The 24,424-nt window shown below is 34.5% G+C and overlaps 1 protein-coding gene across 1 annotated transcript in view; it reads left to right on the top strand.

Annotated features, from left to right (window-relative positions):
• LOC105220028 (anaphase-promoting complex subunit 2) overlaps positions 1 to 23,286 on the top strand; it is a 93,306-nt gene extending 70,020 nt beyond the window's left edge. The window contains exons 7-8 of the mRNA XM_054234855.1: positions 21,075 to 21,319; positions 22,908 to 23,286. Of these exons, the coding sequence (XP_054090830.1) occupies positions 21,075 to 21,319; positions 22,908 to 23,108 (446 nt within the window). The 3' untranslated portion in view covers positions 23,109 to 23,286. The remainder of the gene's footprint in view (positions 1 to 21,074; positions 21,320 to 22,907) is intronic.
• The last annotated feature ends 1,138 nt before the right edge of the window (positions 23,287 to 24,424 follow it).

The following is a 24,424-nucleotide window of genomic DNA, read 5'->3' as shown; positions in this document are numbered from 1 at the left end:
AAACTACTCGACCAATTTCAATGAATAATATTTTCCTGCCATCCCAATGATATTGTAACGGATTTCCGAAATAAATCGTTTACGCTGAAACTCTACCCTGAGTTCGATCACTGGATTGTCAAATAGTCCTGTTATGTTTGATCGTGCGTATTCATGTAGTTCTGAGAAGAATCGTTATAGCGGGGCGACAGCGTGTGTCGCTGTTGCTGAGCGTGGTTCGATGTAGGCACAAAATAAATAAGAAGTGACGACGCAAGACAGTTGCGAAAAATTAGAGTCAAGTGCGGTCGAAACTCGCTACGCTAAACATTGTATCGGTACAAGTGCATATTAAATTAACATAGACAAATTAGACCTTGTGAAATAATGATGAATAGTGAATAGTGCGGTTTAACATCAGAAGTGGACTCGAGACCTAGCGCAGATGATCCGTGGCGCATTTTGATGGAACTACAAAAGAAAACATTAAGTGAACTCGTTGATGTGATAAGAACGCAATCAACGACATCTGAAACTGTCGGTAGAAACACGGTGGTGCTACCCAAATTTAATCCATATAGTTTTGGTGCCGACGACTTGGCGTGGTGTTCAACGGCGAATATAATTTTAGTCGAAAACATAATAAAAGGCAGTGCCTTGGTGAAGGTATTGGGTGCGTCATGATGAGACGTTTACAACAACTTTTGATTCGGGAGCGGAATGCAGTCTAATAAAACAAAAGATAAGTATGAAGTTAGATGGAACAAGTAAGGAAGGGCTAAGTTCGGGTGTAACCGAACATTTTATACTCCCGCAATTTATTTATTTAACTTTATTTATATTATATAATACACAATTTGACCCACATATTCGTCATATATATTGTATAAAGTCCATTGAAAGTTGGAAACCATAATATTAGGTTAGAAGCACCGAGGTCCTCGTGTTCGATATATGGGGCCTTAAAAACCTACGGTCCGATTTCGGCGATTTTTAGAATGGGGCTGCCACACTATTAACATAGTATTTGTGCAAAGTTCTGCACCGATATCTTCACTAGTGCTTACTTTATATGTATATTGTAAAGTAAACGATTCAGATTGTCTTCAAAGTTCTGGTATATAGGAAGTAGGCGTGGTTGTGAAGCGATTTCGCCTATTTTCACAACATGTCATTGGGATGTAAGGAAACTATTTCAAACCAAGTTTCATTGAAATCGGTCGAGTAGTTCCTGAGGTATGGTTTTTGACCCATAAGTGGGCGACGCCACGCCCATTTTCCATTTTGTAAAAAAATCTGAGTGTAACTTTCATCTGCCATTTCTTATCTGAAATTTAGTGTTTCGTTAATGAGTTAACCCACTTTTAGTAATTTTCAACCTAACTTTTGTATGGGAGGTGGGCGTGGTTATTATCCGATTTCTTTCATTTTTGGACTGTATTAGGAAGTGGGTAAAAAAACGACTGCAGAAAATTTGGTTTATATAGCTCTATTGGTTTGCGAGATATGTACAAAAAACTTAGTAGGGGCGGGGCCACGCCCACTTCCCCAAAAATATTACATCCACATATGCTTTATAGTGCGTTTCTTTGTACCAAATTTTACTTTCATAGCTTTATTTATGGCTTAGTTATGGCACTTTATGTGTTTTCGGTTTTCGCCATTTTGTAGGCGTGACAGTGGTCCGATTTTGTTCATTTTCGAAAGAAACCTTCCTATGGTGCCAAGAAATAAGTGTGCCAAGTTTCATCAAGATATCTTAATTTTTACTCAAGTTACAGCTTGCACAGACGGACGGACAGATGGACAGACAGACATTCGGATTTGAACTCCACTCTTCACCCTGATCACTTTGGTATATATAACCCTATACCAAACTCGTTTAGTTTTGGGTGTTACAAACAACCGTTATGTGAATAAAATTATAATTCTCTCTTTAGCAACTTTTGTTGCGAGAGTATAAAAAGAATTAATAATGTAGTGATATTTAAATGTATTGGCAATGTCAGCATTTGTAGCACATTGCAAATACTTAGCACCGTAAATATTAACCATCATTGTATTGAAGTGTTGTGCCATGTCGTGGACAATGAGTATTTGAAAAATGATATTGTTATTGGTCGTTAAGTACTGTCTCCTGGGCTCAATGTTGTAGTATTACCAGGAAGATTCGAAATGGTAAGATAAAAAACTGTAAACTACTGTTCAAATGATCAACAATCTGATCTCGTTGGGGAAGATAGTGATAAATTAAAATCTTTATTGGAAAAATGTTCAAAATCTTTTGTTGACGGGATTCCTTTGTCTAGAGTTAGTTCGGGTAAAATGAAAATTAAATTAGTAGAAAATTGTTCAAAGAAGACCGTATAGACTTGGCCTCAATGAAAGAGAGTTAGTACGAGATAATATCAAGGAACTATTGGAATGTAAAGTTATAAAGCCAAGTTACTCACCATAGGCAAGTCCTATATTGCTTGTTAATAAAAAAGATAGCTCCTATCGTTTGTGTGTTGATTACCGCGAGTTAAATTCTAATACGGTCTCAGATAGATACCCTTTGCCCCTTATATCATACCAGATACCCAGGCTTCATGGAGCAAAATATTTTACATGTTTAGACATGGCAAGCGGATATTAACAAATTCCCTTGCACGAAGATTCAGTAGAGTGTACTGCTTTTGTAACTCAAGACGGACAATATGAATTTTTGGCAATTTTTGGAGACTTGACAAATACATACAAACGTGGTCATTTATATGGATGATGTAATGGTGGCTGCTTAAACGAAAAGTGAAGCTTTGGAAAGGTTACAGATTACTCTTGATTGTTTCGCGAAGGCTGGATTTTCCTTCAATATAAAGAAGTGTTCGTTTCTTAAGCTCCAGTTACCGATGCTTGACTTGACCTAGAGAGACTTGAGAACTGTCACATAAAAGATCCGTTTAATACGCCTTGCATGTATTTGATTACCGAACGCATGACTTTACTTGAAAGTCGGTTGAATTTAGAACTCTAAGTTACGTTGACATTTGAACTGCTCTCCATCTCTCACTGCTTCTCTTTTCATTCTCATTATGACACTATTCCAGTGTTGCCTGAATGTTTTCGGTTAAAATTAAATATGTTAAAATTCTAATCTTTAATATTTATAAATCTTTAAATAAAGAAAAAATAAGATAATTCAGAGGAAAATACCTTTTTCACAACAATTATTTTTTAATGTGTTTAATAAAAAAATCTTTTATTTTATTTATACTTGTTTAACTTTAAGTGCAATAAACAAATCATATCAAATAGGTACGATGTGATGGTAATTTTTGCAACAGAAACATAACTATTGCGAATCTCTGAGAATTTGTGGTGATCTGCTCAGAAAAAAAATATTTTGCGAATTTATGTAATGAAAAATTTATTGTAAATGTTCAAATAAAATTTGAATAAATTATTTATTCACCTATCATTTATACGCTTGGCTGGCTCCAATTTATTACATCTTCTAAGAATTCTAAATATCGAAAAACTGAACTACGCGTGCACGTTTCTTTTGTGCTATTCTGCTCAAAGCTATATTCATATATTTATTAAAGAGTTTTCTTTCTAACAGAAAATCTTCACGTGTTCACAGATTTCCTAATAGTGAAGATTTTTTTGTATACTAGTTTTAAAACCTTCAATCTTGGTGATATATTAATTTAAAAAACTTAATTTTAAAGCTGCACATCTGGCAACTCTACCCAGAAACTATAATATAACAGCTGAAGTTGAAGTTGTGTGAAGTATAACTGCATCTAAGTTTTCCAAGCGAAATTTTTCGAAGCTAAGTCAAGTCAAGTCGGTAATTGGAGCTTTAAGGCAACAGTCCAATATTTGGGATATGAAGTTCTCTTAAAATTGCAGCGTTAACTAATTTACCACTTCCTCAGTCGGTATCTACCTTACGACAATTTATTGGAGAAAAATGAATTTATTTGGAGACCTGACTCCCAGGGTACAAAGATGGTGGTCTTATTTACAGTCGTTTACATTCGACTTACAATATTGAGAAGGTAAACGAATGACTCATGTTGACTTCTTTTCGTGAAATCTGCCTTCATCTGATTTGATTGTTACAACTTCCAAAGTTCCTGAAAAGCGAGTTAATTTGGCAGAAATATCTAGTAATTGGCTTTTGGCCGAACAGCTCCAAGATCCTGAAATAGTTAATATCGTAAATAAATTGAAGGAAGATTCTCTTCCCAAGGACATTGCAAAAACTTACGAGTTGAGAGCAGGTATTTTGTATCGAAAAATTCAGAGACATGGTAGAATTCGATCTTTATCAATTGTTCCTTGATTATTTAAATGGTCTGTAATAAACCAAATTCATGAATCCATCATGCATTTAGGATGGGAGAAGAGACTAGATAAGGCCTATGATTATTATTGGTTTTATAACATGGCCAAGTATATTCGAAAATTTGTTGAAAATTGTATTATTTGCAAAATGTCAAAGTTTTCTTCAGGTAAAATTCATGCTAGTCTCCATTCGATACCAAAAGTAAGCACACCTTGGCATACTATTCACATCGATATAACTGGGAAGTTCAGGGGGAAGTCTGATCAAAAGGAGTATATCATCGTTCAAATTGACGCTTTTACTAAATTTGTGTCTTTAACTCACACGCTTAAAATTGATGTTGAAAATTGCGTAAATGCCGTAAAATCAGCTGTATCTTTGTTTGGAGTACCAAACCGCGTAACAGCAGACCAGGGTAGGTGTTTCGTCAGTATTAAATTTAGCGAGTTCTGTTCACAACAAAAAATAAATTTACATTTGATTGCGACCGGAAACTGTTGAAAGAGACAGTAATGAAACTGTTGAAATAGACAATAATAAAACTGTTGAAAGAGACAGTAATGAAACTGTTGAAAGAGACAGTAATGAAGCTGTTGAAAGAGACAGTAATGAAACTGTTGAAAGAGACAGTAGAAAAAGAAGGATGAAATGATTTGAAAAAAAAAACTGATAATGAAATTTATAATAATAATGTAAGCACAAGTGCAAAACAATTGTTTTGATCATGACGTGTGGCGCATTGATATTATAATGAAAGGTTAATGACAATGTAAAGTGAACTGTAAGAAAAGAAAGTTGTACTAGAATAAGAAAGTAAGTTAAGAAGATAAGAAAAAACAAAGCGTTTTAATAATGTTGCACGAGGTCGTGTAATGGTCAGGATGGTCGTGTTAACTGAACGTGTACGGTTGTGAGTGTGTATGTGAGCATATGGGTATGCTTTTTGGGCACACCACTGTATCCTAATTTCATGACAGTGACTGTCGTGTGTTGCGTCATCTTGTAGTCCTGTTATGTTTGATCGTGCGTATTCTTGTTGTTCTGAGAAGAACCGTTATAGCGGGCGACAGCGTGTATCGCTGTAGAAAAAAAGCTTTAAAATTCGAACATGAAATTATATATTATTTGCAATGAGCTAAAACTTGATTGCGACCTCTAGTCTTTTGTGTATGTTGTCTCTTTCTCCGATTATGAGGCGTTGGGAACGCTCAGAGTTCGACGGCCTAGTGCGAGCTTGCGATTTTAATATTTTGTTCTTCAAGCCGCTGCATACGCTCCGTACTCGACTCTCAAGCGCGTACTTGGCAGGTTCTGAAATTTTGTTCAGCAAGCAGCTGCGCGTTCGTTATTCGACTCTCTGGCACGCGTTTGCGATGCGAAGAGAATGACTTGCAGGACGATTTTCAGTTTCAGATTAAGATTCCCATCACGGAGTCTTTTTGATACCCTCACCTATTTCCAGAAATATAAGATTCTAGCAATAAATATAGCCTATGTTACTCCGGGTGAACGTAGCTTTCCAATGGTGAAAAATTTTTTGAAATCGGCACAGTAGTTTTTGAGTTTATTCAATACAAACATACATATAAATCTTTCCTCTTTATAATAGTAGTATAGATAAGCACTAGTGAAGATATCGGAACAGAACTTTGCATTTATTGTGTGGCATCGCCCTTCTAAAAATCGTCGAAAACGGGCCATAAGTTTTTAAGGCCCCATAAGGCCCTCATCACTTCTAATCTATTTTTTAACGAAAATATAAACAAGTCCCTTAGATATTTTGAAGAAATTCGGAGGGAATATTATTCTTGGGAGGGAATAATATGTCTCCGTGCCAAAAGGAGTGAAATCGGGTGATAACCTTACCTAGCCCCATATACCTAATATTAGGGTTTCCAACTTTCAATGGACTTTGTACCATATATACGACGAATATGTGGGTCAAATTGTGTGTTATATTAATACCATTAAATAAATAAATTGCAAGAGTTGATATCTTTTAGTTTTATTGTCCATATTCTAGTTTATTTTACTATAATATTTTGCTTGTTGCAGGCTTAGCGCATTTTTTTGGTTTTACATACGATTAAGAACAGCACACAGTTTTCAGTTTGGTTTTTGCACACGTTTTCCTCCTCAAAGTATTTTTAATCAGGGGATATTCTATGAATCTGTTTTATTGTTGAATGCTTGTTTCTGAAACCGAACTGATGCGAGGGATTAACTGGAAAATTAATTTTTCAGAAAGTTTTGAGATTTGTGGAAGTAGTCAAATTGATCTATATTACGAAACTATTTGAGAACCCTCTCCTGGTTTAGGAACTATAACAACTTCGGCAATTTTTCAAAAACTTGGAAAACTGTGTCAGACGAATTGGTGTATTGAAAAGATATGTGAGCTTTAATAGATATTTGTATTGCAACGGCTTTAATACTTCAGCGGTAATTAGATCGAATTCCGGTGGCTTATTTACTTTAAGCATTTATTCAATTTTTAAGTTCATATATGGTGATGCTATGAATGTTACATTATCTGGTTGAATACTAATGAAGAACGCGATTTCACTACACTCATTTGGACGAAAAGTTTCAGCTTCTTAGGTAACATTTTTAGCAGTTGACAAAAATTGATGAATTGCAATCATATTTGGTATAAATTAACTTTACTATTGGCCATATGCTCATTTAGTTACATTACTAAATTTTTATTAATGCCCGAGATATAATATTTATGTATATCAACTTCATAACTTCGAAGTCGTAGATAATTTCGTATACCTGGGAGCCAGTATCAACAACTCCAACAATGTTGCAAAATGCCTTGAAATCCAGCGCAGAATCACTCTTGCCAACAGGTGCTACTTTGGGCTGAATAGGCAATTGAAGAGTAAAGTCCTCTCTCGGCGATCCAAAATCAAACTCTACAAGTCGCTTATCATTCCCGTCCTGTTTTATGGTGCAGAAGCTTGGAGAATGTCAACATCAGATGAGTCGACACTAGGAGTTTTCGAGAGGAAAATTTTGCGCAAGATTTATAGTCCTCAGAACATTGGCAACGGCGAATACCGCAGACGATGGAACGATGAGCTGTACGAGATATACGACGACATTGACATAGTTCAGCGAATAAAAAGACAGCGGCTATGATGGCTAGGTCATGTTGTCCGAATGGACGAAAACACTCCAGCTCTGAAAGTGTTCGATGCAGTACCCGCCGGGGGAAGCCGATGAAGGGGAAGGCCTCCACTCCGTTGGAGGGACCAGGTGGAGAGCGACCTGTTTACACTTGGAATCTCCAACGGACGCCGAACTGCGAAGGAAAGAGAAGAGTGGTGCGCTCTCATCGATTCGGCTATAACCGGCTAAACGGTTCAACGCCAATTACATACATACATATCAAGATCAACCTAACTAACATAAATTATTATATATTATTCATTTCACTAGTTCTGTAAGAAAACAAATATATGTATTTTATTATTATTTATAGACTATAGTGTTTGCTCAGATATCTCCCATATTTCTTGATATATACGTTATAGAGCGCAACGGACGTTAAAAAATCCTTATATTAAGTATATGGGGCCAATTGAAGTTTTGATCCGATTAGGCACATTGTATCTATGTAACTGTGACAGGTAAATATAGTTGTTCTTTTATACTTTTTAAGTTTAGTACATTGCTTACAAACAAGCTTACAATTTATATTTACAATATAAATAATGTTATTTTTCGTCCAGTAATCGACCTTTATCACAGACAGCAATTAAGGCATTATGCTCTTGTTCAATGATTTCAACACATTCAGTTTCATCAATATGTTCAAGGTCCCACAATTCTTTTTCTACCTTAAACTCGTTATCAACATCAGATATCTCTTCGCCATCCATCATCGTCGATCACATATGGATTGTCTTCTTCATCCTTCGCTATAAAAAATTAGCTCAGCACATCCTCATGGTCATGAATGTTAACTTGATAAATCACTAACGCTTCTTCCGGTAGTTAAGAGAGCTCTATCTACGTCGTCCAAAAATTACATACTTCTCTACTGGCATAAAGGAACCGGAAGTTGTGAGCTTCTTAAGTCATATGCAAAATAATCGTTACTGGCCACTTCAAAGCCACTTCACTTGCGTGAGGAATTTACTTGAATAGTGTCACAACTCAAAAAACACGATTTTTGAGTTGAGTATGCAGAAATGTGCGCAATTTTAGCGTCCATATTTTATAAAAATTTCATTCCGATGCGTAGAAAAATAAGCCGTGAAATAAGAATGTGCCGTTATTAAACTTGTTATGTTGCATTATTTTTTAACTACAATAACGGCACTTCTCAGTTGTGCCAGAATTAGTTATATTTTTTTTTCAGAAAGAAAGACATATTTTGTGTTACAGCACATATTATCATAGAGTGAATTTGGTTTTCTTTTCAGAAAGAACGACATATTTTGTTTTACAACGATATTGGCGAAAAGTAATTAAAATATACGAAGAATTGATTTTTTTCAACAAAAACCACACATTTGACTTATGACGACGAAATCGAATTATTTTTTTCACAATTAACGACACAATTCAAAATGGGTCCCGTTTATGCCCAAGAAAAAGCATTAGTACACTATACTTGGTCCATTTATGCTCAACATTTAATTTAATATATTACACGCCACTATATTTGTTAATAAACTTATGGAATTTTTCAATATTTGCTAAATAAGAGACAACTGAAAACTTTAAATCGCTTTCCTGAAAAATCGATTTTTTTGAGTTGTGACACTATTCAAGTAAATGAGCGATATGAATTCTACGTATCACTGACAACAACAAATAGCCGTTTTCCCCAAACAAACGGTACACAATAAACATGTGAGAAAATGTCAGACTCTATTAAGGGGTCAAGTGGTTTTCAGAAGTTGTAAAAAGATAATTTGTACTAGAGCTCTTGGTATTCGACTAACCGAATTAACCGAATAGGGCATTATTCGAATAATAATATTCGGTTTGCACTATTCGGATAATCGTCAGTCATCGACTATTTGATTAACCACTCACTTCCGAATATTCGGTTAACCGTTCGTTGTCTACTATTCGAATAGTGTAAGTTCATTAAATTTCTATTTTTATTGAAAAATTTGAAACACAGGAAAAATGCGCACAATTGACATTTTCACAAATAAAAACAAACAAAAATCAAAGGCTGCTTGGATTTCAAACAATTTTCATTTAGAACTTATTTATGAATTGGCGGCCTTCAGCCCCGCTTAAAAACATAACCCTGACGGATCCAACTTCGGGGTATCGGGGGTGTTAATATGTAAGTATCATTTGAATTGTTGATTTTTTTTATACTCTCGCAACAAAAGTTGCTAAAGAGAGTATTATAGTTTTGTTCACATAACGGTTGTAAGTCCTAAAAGTAAACGAGTTAGATATACGGTTATATATACCAAAGTGATCAGGGTGACGAGTAAAGATCAAATCCGGATGTCTGTCTGTTCTTCCGTCCGTACAAGCTGTAACTTGAGTAAAAATTGAGATATCCTAATGAAACTTGGAAGACGTATTTCTTCGCACCATAAGAAGGTTAAGTAATGGATTATCGGACCACTGCCACGCCCACAAAATGGCGAAATCCGAAAACACATAAAGTGCAATAATTAAGCCTAAATTAAGCTATTGCAGTAAAATTTGGTATGAAGGATCGCACTATGAAGAGGCATATGTGGATGTAATCTTTTTTGGGAAGTGGGCGTGCTCCCGCCCCCTACTCAGTTTTTTGTACATATCTCGTAAACTACTAAAGTTATATCAAGGATACTTTCTAGAGTCGTTTCTTATCGGTACTACCTTCTACAGTCCAAAAATGGAGGCACGCCCACTTCCCATACAAAGGTTATGTTGAAAACTACAAAAATGCTTTAAATCAGTAAGGAAAACTACCAGAAACCTTAAATTCCATTATAAAGATGGTGCAGAAAAGCCCAAAATGGTTTACAAAATTTTAAATGGTCGTGATTCCGCCCACTTATGGGTCAAATACCATATTTCTGGAACTACTCGACCAATTTCATTAAAATTCGGTTTATAATATCTTCCTAGCTTCCCAATGATATGTTGTGAAAATAGTCCAAATCGGATCACAACAACGCCTACTTCCCACATACCTGAACTTTGAAGTCAATCTGAATCGTGTACTTTACAATATATAAAGTAAGCACTACTGAAGATATCGGAACAGAACTTTGCAAACATATTGCATTTAAAGAGTCGCCCTTCCAAAAATCGTCGAAATCGGTCCATAAGTTTTTTTTGACAATATTTTTTATATTTAGAAGAAATTCAAAGGGAATATGTTTCTTCTAAAAATATGTCTCCGTGCCAAAAATTAGTGAAATCGGGTCATAACTTCCCCTAACTCCCATATATTTCATATTAGCGTTTTCAAACTTTCAATGGACTTTATACCATATATATACCGAATATGTGTGTCAAATTGTGTGTTATATTAAAAAAATTAAATAAATAAATTGCGAGAGTATAAAATGTTCGGTTACACACGAACTTAGCCCTTTCTAACTTGTCCATTATTTTTTTTGTCAAATTTTCGCCATATATTGGTTCGAAAATATTAGTTGTAGTAAAAAATTAAAAATCCTTCGTTCAATGACTAGATAATTTTATTTCAAAGATTTTCAAGAAATCGTGAAAAATTTCAATGGCCTGCGTAGTCTACATCACACACTCTACATATATTACCACAATTAGTTGCAGTGTTGTTGATAACTTCGGCATTATAGTTGAAAGTTGTCGATGGAATCGGAGCAGTATCAAAAGGAAAGTATGGCAGATATCGGAATCTAAAAACATTCGGCCCTATTCCCGAAGTATATCGTAACGCCTAAGATAAGTTATCGAAATTTGTCTACATATTTTATATAGTATACTTTAAGGCGCTCTTTTCCCATATAAAAATTTCTTTCTTATGTAACGAGACAAATTTTTAAAGCAGTCCTTAATGGATTTTATGCTATTCTCTATTTACTCTAAACAACGTTATCACTGTAATTATTGTACTTACGTACAACAATGTTAGTCTTCCATCTTTATTTGATTTTTTAAAAGAAGTAGTGGTGACATCTGCGTCCTCCTAACTTTCTTCTAAAATATGTTATACTTCCAGCGTCTCATGCTCCTTGCTTCTGGCTAATCCGACTACTCTACCTAGTGGTCCAGCCAAAGGAGACATGGGTAGGTGTTTATTAACTCCTCGTATTTTTGGAGTACTATTTTTTTCTTCGTTTTGAATTTTCAGACCTTTCATATCTTAAATATACTCTTAGATATAAAAATGCAATTTTATTAATGCCAACAATTTCCGACGCGAGAAAGCGGTGGAATGGATTTAGTTTTTTTTTTTTTTTAGAAAAAAAAATATCCCACCCAAGAAATCGAAATTTAAAGGATTTAACCCTTTTCTAGAGTCCTTGGCATATGCAGGATATTTTTCCATTTCAGAAATTAAAATTTCAAACTGTTTCCGATTTGGAATTTTCATCTTTACTTCAAATATTCCTTCAAACAACCGCGTCGTTTCTATGACGCTCACAATTATAGCAACGACAAAAAACGACTGTTTCTATGTCGTTTCTATAGTCGCTTCAAATTGGGGAATCTCAATTTATTTTCGATAAATGTCGTTAACGCCAACAGGAATGCCAAATAGGCGTTCTTAAGTCGTTTTAATAAGATAACGACAACGGGAATAGGGGCGATTGTTATACCCGATGCATTTTCATTTAATCAATGTGCTCAAAGTAGTATAACTGAGGTTAAAGTGTATTTAATGTCAACTGATCAGATTGAAAATCATTCCTTATTGTATAATTTAGATGAAAATTAGTTAAAAGCTAGAAGCTGCTTCATATTCATATTATTTTCATTTCATACTACAGAAAATTTTTGTTGTGTTTCTCGTACTAATGCATACCAATTTTAAAGGCCCAACATTCTACAATCAAAAACATTTGAGTATTGCCTGACAATTCGCTGAAATCGCCGTTTGAATCGTTGTCCCCAAAAACGACATCAATTTTTTGTCTCGTGCTATTATTTGATTTTTTATATTTATCTTGAAATTGAAAATCGTCCCAAAAGCAGCCTTAACACTAAATGTAGAGCTAATAAGAGATATTAAAAAATCCTACTGTCAAAATTAAAAAACATTTAAGTTCATAATTTTTTTTGGTTAAAATTCGTACACATTTACGTTCGACATGGCGGAAATTCCCATATACAATTTTATTAATTATTTTTATTTAACACGTTCATATAAAAATTAGTAAATTTATTAACTTTTTTCGATAAATATATTTTGTTGTTATTCATTATACTCTTGAAAGGGGCACTTTGGAAATTATGTTTCATTATTTTTCGGTATAATTATAATCGTGAGTTGCTCAATATGAGAAAAATATAATACAAAGCATCCATGCTTTTTAACCAAAAATACAAATATGTTTCGTTAATTATTTTTGTCAGCATATATTAAGAATTATTTTTAACTTTTTAGTTTGATGTGGTTTAAAAGCGTGTTTTCTAGTTTTTTTTTAATATATATATTTTTAATTTTTTAGTTTGATGTTACGCTGTAAACAGTTCTGTTAAAAGGGGAAACCTCAAAATCGATAATTAGGCAGTATTCAATTTTTACGCATAACCTTCCTGTTACTAATTGGCTTTTATAGAGATGTTTTCGAACATATGAACATATGTTATTCAAATAACTTATAGGTAGACGTTAGATATTTTTAGGGCACTTCCTTACAGTGTCGCTCAAATATTTAAAATATGTATGGGATTGGCGTTGCAACCGTTTAGCCGGTTATAGCCGAATCGATGATAGTGCGCCACTGTCTCTCTCCTTCGCAGTTCGGCGCCAGCTGGAGTTCCCAAGTGTAACCAGGTCGCTCTCCACCCGGTCCCTCCAACGGAGTGGAGGCCTTCCCCTTCCTTGGCGGGTACTGCATCGAACACTTTCAGGGCTGGAGTGTTTTCGTTCATTCGGACAACATGACATAGCCAGCGTAGCCGCTGTCTTTTTATTCGCTGAACTATGTCAATGTTGTCGTATAACTCGTACAGCTCATCGTTCCATCGTCTGCGGTATTCGGCGTTGCCAATTTTCTGAGGACCATAAATCTTGCGCAATATTTTCCTCTCGAAAACTCCTAGTGTCATCTCATCTGATGTTGACATCGTCCAAGCTTCTGCACCATAAAGCAGGACGGGAATGATAAGCGACTTGTAGAGTTTGATTTTGGTTCGCCGAGAGAGGACTTTACATTTATATTGCCTACTCAGTCCAAAGTAGTACCTGTTGGCAAGAGTGATTCTGCGCTGGATTTCTAGGCTAACATTGTTCGTGTTGTTGATGCTGGTTTCCAGGTATACGAAACCATCTACTACTTTAAAGTTATGACTGTCAACAGTGACGTGTGAGCCAAGACGCGAGCTGAGTGTTTGTTTGATAACAGGAGATATTTCGCAAAGCAGCTTTAAAATCGACAAAAAGGTGGTGTATGTCGATCCTCTTTTCACGGGTCTTCTCCAAGATTTGACGCATTGTGAATATCTGGTCAGTTGTCGCACCATAAGAAGGTTAAGTAATGGATTATCGGACCACTGCCACGCCCACAAAATGGCGAAATCCGAAAACACATAAAGTGCAATAATTAAGCCTAAATTAAGCTATTGCAGTAAAATTTGGTATGAAGGATCGCACTATGAAGAGGCATATGTGGATGTAATCTTTTTTGGGAAGTGGGCGTGCTCCCGCCCCTACTCAGTTTTTTGTACATATCTCGTAAACTACTAAAGTTATATCAAGGAAACTTTCTAGAGTCGTTTCTTATCGGTACTACCTTCTACAGTCCAAAAATGGAGGCACGCCCACTTCCCATACAAAGGTTATGTTGAAAACTACAAAAATGCTTTAAATCAGTAAGGAAAACTACCAGAAACCTTAAATTCCATTATAAAGATGGTGCAGAAAAGCCCAAAATGGTTTACAAAATTTTAAATGGGCGTGATTCCGCCCACTTATGGGTCAAATACCATTTTTCTGGAACTACTCGACCAATTTCATTAAAATTCGGTATATAATATCTTCCTAGCTTCCCAATGATATGTTGTGAAAATAGTCCAAATCGGATCACAACAACGCCTACTTCCCACATACCTGAACTTTGAAGTCAATCTGAATCGTGTACTTTACAATATATAAAGTAAGCACTACTGAAGATATCGGAACAGAACTTTGCAAACATATTGCATTTAAAGAGTCGCCCTTCCAAAAATCGTCGAAATCGGTCCATAAGTTTTTTTTACAATATTTTTTATATTTAGAAGAAATTCAAAGGGAATATGTTTCTTCTAAAAATATGTCTCCGTGCCAAAAATTAGTGAAATCGGGTCATAACTTCCCCTAACTCCCATATATTTCATATTAGCGTTTTCAAACTTTCAATGGACTTTATACCATATATATACCGAATATGTGTGTCAAATTGTGTGTTATATTAAAAAAATTAAATAAATAAATTGCGAGAGTATAAAATGTTCGGTTACACACGAACTTAGCCCTTTCTAACTTGTCCATTATTTTTTTTGTCAAATTTTCGCCATATATTGGTTCGAAAATATTAGTTGTAGTAAAAAATTAAAAATCCTTCGTTCAATGACTAGATAATTTTATTTCAAAGATTTTCAAGAAATCGTGAAAAATTTCAATGGCCTGCGTAGTCTACATCACACACTCTACATATATTACCACAATTAGTTGCAGTGTTGTTGATAACTTCGGCATTATAGTTGAAAGTTGTCGATGGAATCGGAGCAGTATCAAAAGGAAAGTATGGCAGATATCGGAATCTAAAAACATTCGGCCCTATTCCCGTTGTCGTTGTCGTTTCTAAGTCGTCGTCGTTCTTATCGTCGTTTCGTTCCTAAATTGGTATTCTTGAAGTATATCGTAACGCCTAAGATAAGTTATCGAAATTTGTCTACATATTTTATATAGTATACTTTAAGGCGCTCTTTTCCCATATAAAAATTTCTTTCTTATGTAACGAGACAAATTTTTAAAGCAGTCCATAATGGATTTTATGCTATTCTCTATTTACTCTAAACAACGTTATCACTGTAATTATTGTACTTACGTACAACAATGTTAGTCTTCCATCTTTATTTGATTTTTTAAAAGAAGTAGTGGTGACATCTGCGTCCTCCTAACTTTCTTCTAAAATATGTTATACTTCCAGCGTCTCATGCTCCTTGCTTCTGGCTAATCCGACTACTCTACCTAGTGGTCCAGCCAAAGGAGACATGGGTAGGTGTTTATTAACTCCTCGTATTTTTGGAGTACTATTTTTTTCTTCGTTTTGAATTTTCAGACCTTTCATATCTTAAATATACTCTTAGATATAAAAATGCAATTTTATTAATGCCAACAATTTCCGACGCGAGAAAGCGGTGGAATGGATTTAGTTTTTTTTTTTTTAGAAAAAAAATATCCCACCCAAGAAATCGAAATTTAAAGGATTTAACCCTTTTCTAGAGTCCTTGGCATATGCAGGATATTTTTCCATTTCAGAAATTAAAATTTCAAACTGTTTCCGATTTGGAATTTTCATCTTTACTTCAAATATTCCTTCAAACAACCGCGTCGTTTCTATGACGCTCACAATTATAGCAACGACAAAAAACGACTGTTTCTATGTCGTTTCTATAGTCGCTTCAAATTGGGGAATCTCAATTTATTTTCGATAAATGTCGTTAACGCCAACAGGAATGCCAAATAGGCGTTCTTAAGTCGTTTTAAAAAGATAACGACAACGGGAATAGGAGCGATTGTTATACCCGATGCATTTTCATTTAATCAATGTGCTCAAAGTAGTATAACTGAGGTTAAAGTGTATTTAATGTCAACTGATCAGATTGAAAATCATTCCTTATTGTATAATTTAGATGAAAATTAGTTAAAAGCTAGAAGCTGCTTCATATTCATATTATTTTCATTTCATACTACAGAAAATTTTTGTTGTGTTTCTCGTACTAATGCATACCAATTTTAAAGGCCCAACATTCTACAATCAAAAACATTTGAGTATTGCCTGACAATTCGCTGAAATCGCCGTTTGAATCGTTGTCCCCAAAAACGACATCAATTTTTTGTCTCGTGCTATTATTTGATTTTTTATATTTATCTTGAAATTGAAAATCGTCCCAAAAGCAGCCTTAACACTAAATGTAGAGCTAATAAGAGATATTAAAAATTCCTACTGTCAAAATTAAAAAACATTTAAGTTCATAATTTTTTTTGGTTAAAATGTGTACGATTGTTACGTTCGACATGGCGGAAATTCCCATATACAATTTTATTAATTATTTTTATTTAACACGTTCATATAAAAATTAGTAAATTTATTAACTTTTTTCGATAAATATATTTTGTTGTTATTCATTATACTCTTGAAAGGGGCACTTTGGAAATTATGTTTCATTATTTTTCGGTATAATTATAATCGTGAGTTGCTCAATATGAGAAAAATATAATACAAAGCATCCATGCTTTTTAACCAAAAATACAAATATGTTTCGTTAATTATTTTTTTCAGCATATATTAAGAATTATTTTTAACTTTTTAGTTTGATGTGGTTTAAAAGCGTGTTTTTTAGTTTTTTTTTAATATATATATTTTTAATTTTTTAGTTTGATGTTACGCTGTAAACAGTTCTGTTAAAAGGGGAAACCTCAAAATCGATAATTAGGCAGTATTCAATTTTTACGCAGAACCTTCCTGTTACTAATTGGCTTTTATAGAGATGTTTTCGAACATATGAACATATGTTATTCAAATAACTTATAGGTAGACGTTAGATATTTTTAGGGCACTTCCTTACAGTGTCGCTCAAATATTTAAAATATGTATGGGATTGGCGTTGCAACCGTTTAGCCGGTTATAGCCGAATCGATGATAGTGCGCCACTGTCTCTCTCCTTCGCAGTTCGGCGCCAGCTGGAGTTCCCAAGTGTAACCAGGTCGCTCTCCACCTGGTCCCTCCAACGGAGTGGAGGCCTTCCCCTTCCTTGGCGGGTACTGCATCGAACACTTTCAGGGCTGGAGTGTTTTCGTTCACTCGGACAACATGACATAGCCAGCGTAGCCAGCGTAGCGCAATTCGCTGAAATCGCCGTTTGAATCGTCTTGGTCTCTACATGAGGATGCTCCGGACTTGAAACCTTCGTTAAGTCGCTTCATTTTTTCATATAATTTTCGAGCATTACCTCTGTCTGCCAGCTTCTCAAGCTCTTCATACTCACGCATTTCGGCCCCTTTCTTTTTTTGTCTGCAGATGCGTATCTTTCCTCTTCAGCTCTCGGTATCTATCCATCCCGCATGTGTTGTGGTCATTTGTAACGTTGCAAGGTAGGCAGCAGAGAACGGCAAAAATCACTATTTTCTTGATTTACTCATACGCGAACTTTTTCATTCAACTCAACTCACTGAAAAAAACAGAGTAATGAGTAAAAATCAACTCAATTTACACATCATTCTTTGGATTTTGAGTCCTCGGTTCAAAATTTCTCACTCAATTCAACTCACTGAACAAAAGTCAGCGTTCAATAAAATGAGCCTGTGTTGACGAAAGCATCATTCGGTTCAATTTGAGTTGATCGATTATGAGTAAACAATTAGCGACAAGACGACACGATGTGAGCGTTACGACTGCATGTACCGTAACAATTTCTATGCAGTTGTTGTTGTAGCTTGCCTTGTTCTTCTTCTCACATTTCATCTGTGCAGAAAAAGTGCCGCTTGCTGCGCGCATGAGTAAAATCATACTAGTTGATTTTTGCGAGTTGAGTGTTGTGCTTGTTCAAAACAATGATTGTTGAACCGAATGAGCAAGCGCCCGAAATCATTATATTGAACACGAGCCGAACAAACTCGGAGTGAAACAAAAAATCGCACACACACGAGTGAATTTAAAATCAACAATGAAAATGTGAGCTCAGGCAAGTTTGATCGGCTGATCCGAACACTGTGATTATTCGGCTGTTGAGCGCGTACGAATGTTTTTCATTCAGCAAATGCCGTTCTCTGGTAGGCAGTCTGTTTTCTCTCTGCTGCGAGACGGCAATCTTCATCGTACCAGCTCGTTTTTTGTCGTTGCCGAAATCCAATTGTTTCGACTGTGGCGGTACGGAGAGAGTTTGAGATATTTTAAGTACCATTAAAAAAAGTTACAACCATTTAAAGATACAGGTGGAAAAGCATATTAAAACGAGTTTTCTATTGCAGTTGCTTTTCGGAAGTGTTTAATGACCACCAAAAGTTCTTCCTATTTTAGCCTAGCTTTGCAATTACAAAACTAAAGTTTATTACCTAAAAGCCAATGGTTTTGCATAATTTCATATTATTTCTCTTGGTGTGCTTTTATTTTTACAGTTATGTTATCACTCATTTTTGTTAAGTGCGTCCTTGCATTTTAAATTCCCCGCTATATAAGTATGCACAGCTTTTCTATAAAAGTATACTTTCATTATGGATATTTATTTATATACATATGTTGCATACTAGGCGCAACTGAGTTGATCGCCTTCTTGCAGTGGAAAAAGTTACAAATATACAAAGATATATACAAGTGGAGCTAATAAAAGCGTATTAAAGAGAACTATAATGAGTAGCTATTAATTATTTTTCATGAGTCGGGAAGAAAGCTTGAATGTCGCATTATTTCGACGGCTAATTTGAGATCGTTGCAATCCTTTGGATATTTCACTTATGAAGTACGCTAAGAATTAAAATGTTATTATTTGTTATGTTTACTATATTTTGTATATTTTCAATTAGATCAAACAAAGCATTTTCGGCCGCGTTTTAAATCCATCACCCGATCAACTGCTGTCTCTCCAATTCTGAAGATTTGAGCAGCGCTACGATCCTTTTCTGAAGGTAGCTATCAGAAAGGTCAAGGGAATAACTTCGGAATTTCACAACTTAAATACGACGATGTCTGTGATTCTTAGTGACCACATTTATGCAACATAAAATATGCCGAAAACATATAAAAATTAACATAAGTGTATAAGAGCAAAATACGACTAAAATAATAAATAATAAACAATCAAACAGATTTTGCTGATATAATCCGATGTATGATTGGAACACATATGCACATTTCAGCACCTAAAAAAGAACTACAACATCTGTATGTTACTATAGATATTAACATCAGAAGTAAATGGAATATTACAAATTGCTTAAAAATATAATATTGTTAAAATATTAGCTTCTGCCATTCTCCATGATTCGATAGTTTTGCATTTTTTTAAATAATTATATAGCAACTCATTCAATTATATATTAATGTAAATACATATTTTATTTATATTTACAATTTCTTGGCCATCTTAATATATTATACTGCTTTACTCAAAACTACAATATATAATGAAGAAACTGGTCTTGATCAGTAGCCTGCTTTTGACATATTTGGATACTAGATAATATGCAAAGGCTACGATAACCTGAAGGCGACTGAACTCAGGCTATTATAGATACATAATATGGGTGTAATTTTATGAGTGACTATAATAAATAATAGAGGAATTAACCAAAAATAGCGATTCCTGGTCATCGTAGTGGATGAATCATATGAATGTGTGAATTTGTGAGAAATTTGTTCATCTGATTACATCAAGCATACTGGATCTAATTATTTGCGAAATTAAGAGATTCAAACACTACTCAGTTCCATTGGATTATACTCCAGTGTATTTCAGACTCTGGGATGCGCTATGTTCTACATCTGAGCAACTCGCTCAAAGTTTACAAAGATGACAAACCATTTCTTTCCCCTAAACCTTATACGGTAAGCATGCAAAGCTTGGTAGTATGCAACGATTAATTTGTATCAATGGAAATGAGCACGATCGCTTGATCCAACATCGTCGGTGACCACAAAAAGATTTCTGAACTTTTTACCGTAAAAACTTGCATATCCATATAAAAATCTACAAAAAATATACGCAAGTAAGATATGTGCATATTCCCATTGTACCCATTCGAATATACTAGAATTCAAGCTTACCGAATAGCACTTTTTCACACTTTAGTCTTATGTGCGTTATTTATTCTCTAAACTAGATGATAATAATATCTACAGTCTTAGCTGTCCGAGAGTTAAATGCTAACTGACTTGCAAGATCATGCCCACGTCTGCTTTTGACAGTGTGTCAAAGAGTGAGTACAATGGGATCAAATGGGAAAAACTAAACGCATATCATAAAAGGACTGCTGACAAACAAAATGTTAGAAATAAAAATAAAAGTTTATAACATGTCTCGAATCTAATCAGAAATGTGATTTAGTAAACAATTGAAATCAGGTACCGTACGAGCCGAAAACTATACATCTGTCATACAAATACTTTAAAAAATTCTTAACGGGTTTCATATCTTTTTGGTATCGTAATTTCTCTACGTTAGTTTGGTTTAAATTTGAAAAAAATGCACTATAATTAAGAGGAAAGAAAAGATATTAATGCCATTCGATTTTTCCATCGAACCTCTAGTTGTTAATATACATATCTCTTTTATGCAATGAATACGAAGTGTTTCGTTATCTTTATTGTTGTTAAGTCTTGTTCAGTCGATTTTGTATGTATATTTGTATATGTATTTTTCTTTTCAGATGAATGGGCACTAGAAGACCTTAGTCAAATTACAAAAGTCCCTTCTACTATTCTGCGACGAAGAATTGGATTTTGGATCACACATGATATAATAAACGAGGTTCGACCTGGAGTATTCAAACTAGTTGAAAATGATGACAAAAAGCTTCAATTTGAAAATACACAATTGAATCAACCAATTGGAGAAGAAGATGTAGAATCAGCTATGGCTTCCGCAAGCGATCAACGTGAAGAAGAGCTTCAAGTTCGTATTTTAATTTTTTTCGTTTATTTACCAATACAATTTTATAACAAAAATTCTTATACATATCTGAATATTTTGCACCGAGTATGTCTGTCAATTCGTCTGTTCGTCTGTAGTTTTTTGCATATACATATGTACATAGATACACTAACTACTAAAACTTGCATACAAACTTCATTGCTGCAGAAATTTCTTCAAGCACTTCATCTTACAGGATGAAATATGTAGAACGAAATTATAACCTCGCGCATCCCCAATGTTAAGGATATATTCAAAACTTCTGAAAGAATAATATGTTTGTCTCTTAATACACCAACTTAATTGCATTTTCTTTTCTCACAAAAATTTTGGATTTATTCTGCACTGTCAAATTGGGATCTTATCTTTTCAATATTTATACGGGTACGTTTTTATTTTTCTACAAAAGTGCAACATTTTCTACCATCCTTAAAGCGAGAGTGTGAGAGTTGCCCAGCATGAAAAGGTGGCGATTATTTCACAGTGAAAGATGTGCATATGTAGGTATTCCAGCAAAGTGGCACTACTGTGTATTATTTGGCTCAATGAAATGCGTAGAGCTTACTAAGCGACCGGACACCTCATTACATTGCTATCGCCGATACCGTCAGTACCACCAAGTTTTGTTTTACCATTTACAATGATTTTAACTTGAAATAAATATTCAATTTAATAAATAATATTTATAAGATATGGACGCTGCTCCAAACTAAAGGGTAGTCAAGCATTTTATTGCACTTATTAAAATGTTAAAACGCAATACTATTGAGCATTCGTTAGGACACGTTGGGGTAGTAGACAGACGGCAGAGTTATTTCCGATTAAGTGCGCTTTTAATCAGTTCTAATTTTGTGGGTGACAGACGGTAGCAAAGCGAGTTATAAACTCCCATAACAGCTGATTGGCAATAATATTTCCATTTTGGTGAAATAAAATTGGATAGGAAGCAATTATTGCGGTTGTTAACCGCACAAATAGTACAAAATCACTAATTATTAAAAAAATAGACATAAATACTTTATTATTAGAACTTCCATTTTAGAAAAAATTAGCATGCGTATGTTTTTGTTTACATTTAATTGAAAAGCAACTGTCAGTATTGCATATTTTCATTCACAATAGATAAAAAGCGGCCATGTTTAACAATGTTGCCAACGAATATGCCACGAAGTCCCACTAGCTCTCTAAAATTTTGACGTTTAAATGGGAGTTAGCAAACGGAGTTAACTGAGATAACTCTCGAATTAACCCCGATTAAAGCAGTTATTCCGAAATAACGCCGCCGTCTGTCAGTGGTATAACACCACAAGTGCTGCCCGTTTGTTTCAACATCTGGATATTTTGTTCGATGCGCTTCTCTCTATTCAAGGGTCAATCCCTTTTTGCCGAAAGTTTTTTGGTTAAAGTAATGGTTATATGTCATTCTTCTATATATAAGAGATATGGTAAATAATGAATAATTTTATAGTGATTACTCTGAGATATATTACCATAGAATTTTTAAGTATATTTAAATAATGTTCCCTAAGAAGAGAAATTGTATTCCGTATTTTATTCAAATTATTTTCAGGTATTTTGGTCATATATAGTTGGAATGCTTACAAACTTGGACTCTTTACCACTTGATCGTATACATCAGATGCTTAAATTATTTGCTTCACATGGAGGTGGCATAGAGTTCACGCAGGAAGAACTCAAAAATTTTCTTCAACGAAAAGTTAGAGAACATAAATTAATATATTCTGGTGGTGTATATCAGTTATATAAATAAATATTAAACAAATGCATTTTGAATAGTGGTATGTCTCGGTTCCATCATATAATTTTGATTTTTTAAATAATATTGCCTCTTTTTTCACACGAAAAAATGTGAAATGTACAATGTATTATTTAAAATGATATTCTGTTAAGTTGTTTATATAATTATAAAAATAAAAAATCATTTAAAATTTATAGTTTTAATACAAATTTAATAGTCACAAAATTATATACACACTGAAACTAAATATATTACTAGCAGACCGTTCCCGCTTCGCACGGGTTTAAACAAACATTTCAAAAGTTATAAGTTTTTACACACTTACACACACTCTTCCATACATATGTATGTATGTACTTTGCCGTTTTTGCGTGGCTTCGTAAAATGAGGAAAATTCGAACATGAAATTATATTTTTTTTGTAATGAGCTAAAATTTGATTATGACCTCAAGTCTTTGGTATCCGTTGTCTTTCTCTCTGATTATGACGGCGTTGGGGACGCTCAGAGCTCGACGCCCTAGTGCGAGCTTGTATATTACTAATATTTTGTTAATCAAGCCGCTGCACACTCGTTACTCGACTCTCAAGTGCGTATTTGGGATGATTTGAAATTATGTTGAGCAAGCAGCTGCGAGCGCTCGTTACTTGACTTTATAGCACGCGATTGCGATGCGAAGAGAATGACTTGCAGGACGATTTTCAGTTTAAGATTAAGATTCTCCATCACCGAGTCCTTTTGATACCCTCACCTGGGAACTATTTCCTGAAAGTAGAGATTCTATCAAAAAATATAGTCTATGTTACTCGGGGTGAATGTAGCTATCCAATGGTGAAAGAATTTTTGAAATCAGCATTGTAGTTTATTCAATACAAACAGAATTATTATTATTATGTAGAATTATTGCTATGCTATCGCTACCGATCTCACTTTGTCGAGAGCCACAGCATAGCCTTAGCATAACAATGTAAAAGTATGTGCTCTACTCTGCTCCGAGGATTGTTAAGTAAAAAACTATAGCTGGAGCGGGAGCAAAAAATTAAATTCTGCGCTATGCTCTGGCGTAGCGGTAACAAAAATTGAGAGCGGTAGCACAGCAGATCTAATGAAAATTTTTATGTGCTACAGCTCTCACATGTGTTTGTTGTTTTTTTCTTTTTCTTCAGAAATATTTTCGAAGCATTACATACACAGAGCTGTGCAATATACATTGAAGAACAGTAGTTTTCCGAAATAACGAATATTCGTTTTAACGAAAACCGCTTATAACGAAAAACCAAATTTGTTACATTGAGTACCTTAAATAACGAACATCGGAGATTTGTAAGTA

The sequence above is a fragment of the Zeugodacus cucurbitae genome, chromosome 6, assembly GCF_028554725.1.
Source record: "Zeugodacus cucurbitae isolate PBARC_wt_2022May chromosome 6, idZeuCucr1.2, whole genome shotgun sequence".
Classification (NCBI taxonomy): domain Eukaryota; kingdom Metazoa; phylum Arthropoda; class Insecta; order Diptera; family Tephritidae; genus Zeugodacus; species Zeugodacus cucurbitae.
This window is presented reverse-complemented; position numbering and strand designations above follow the sequence as displayed.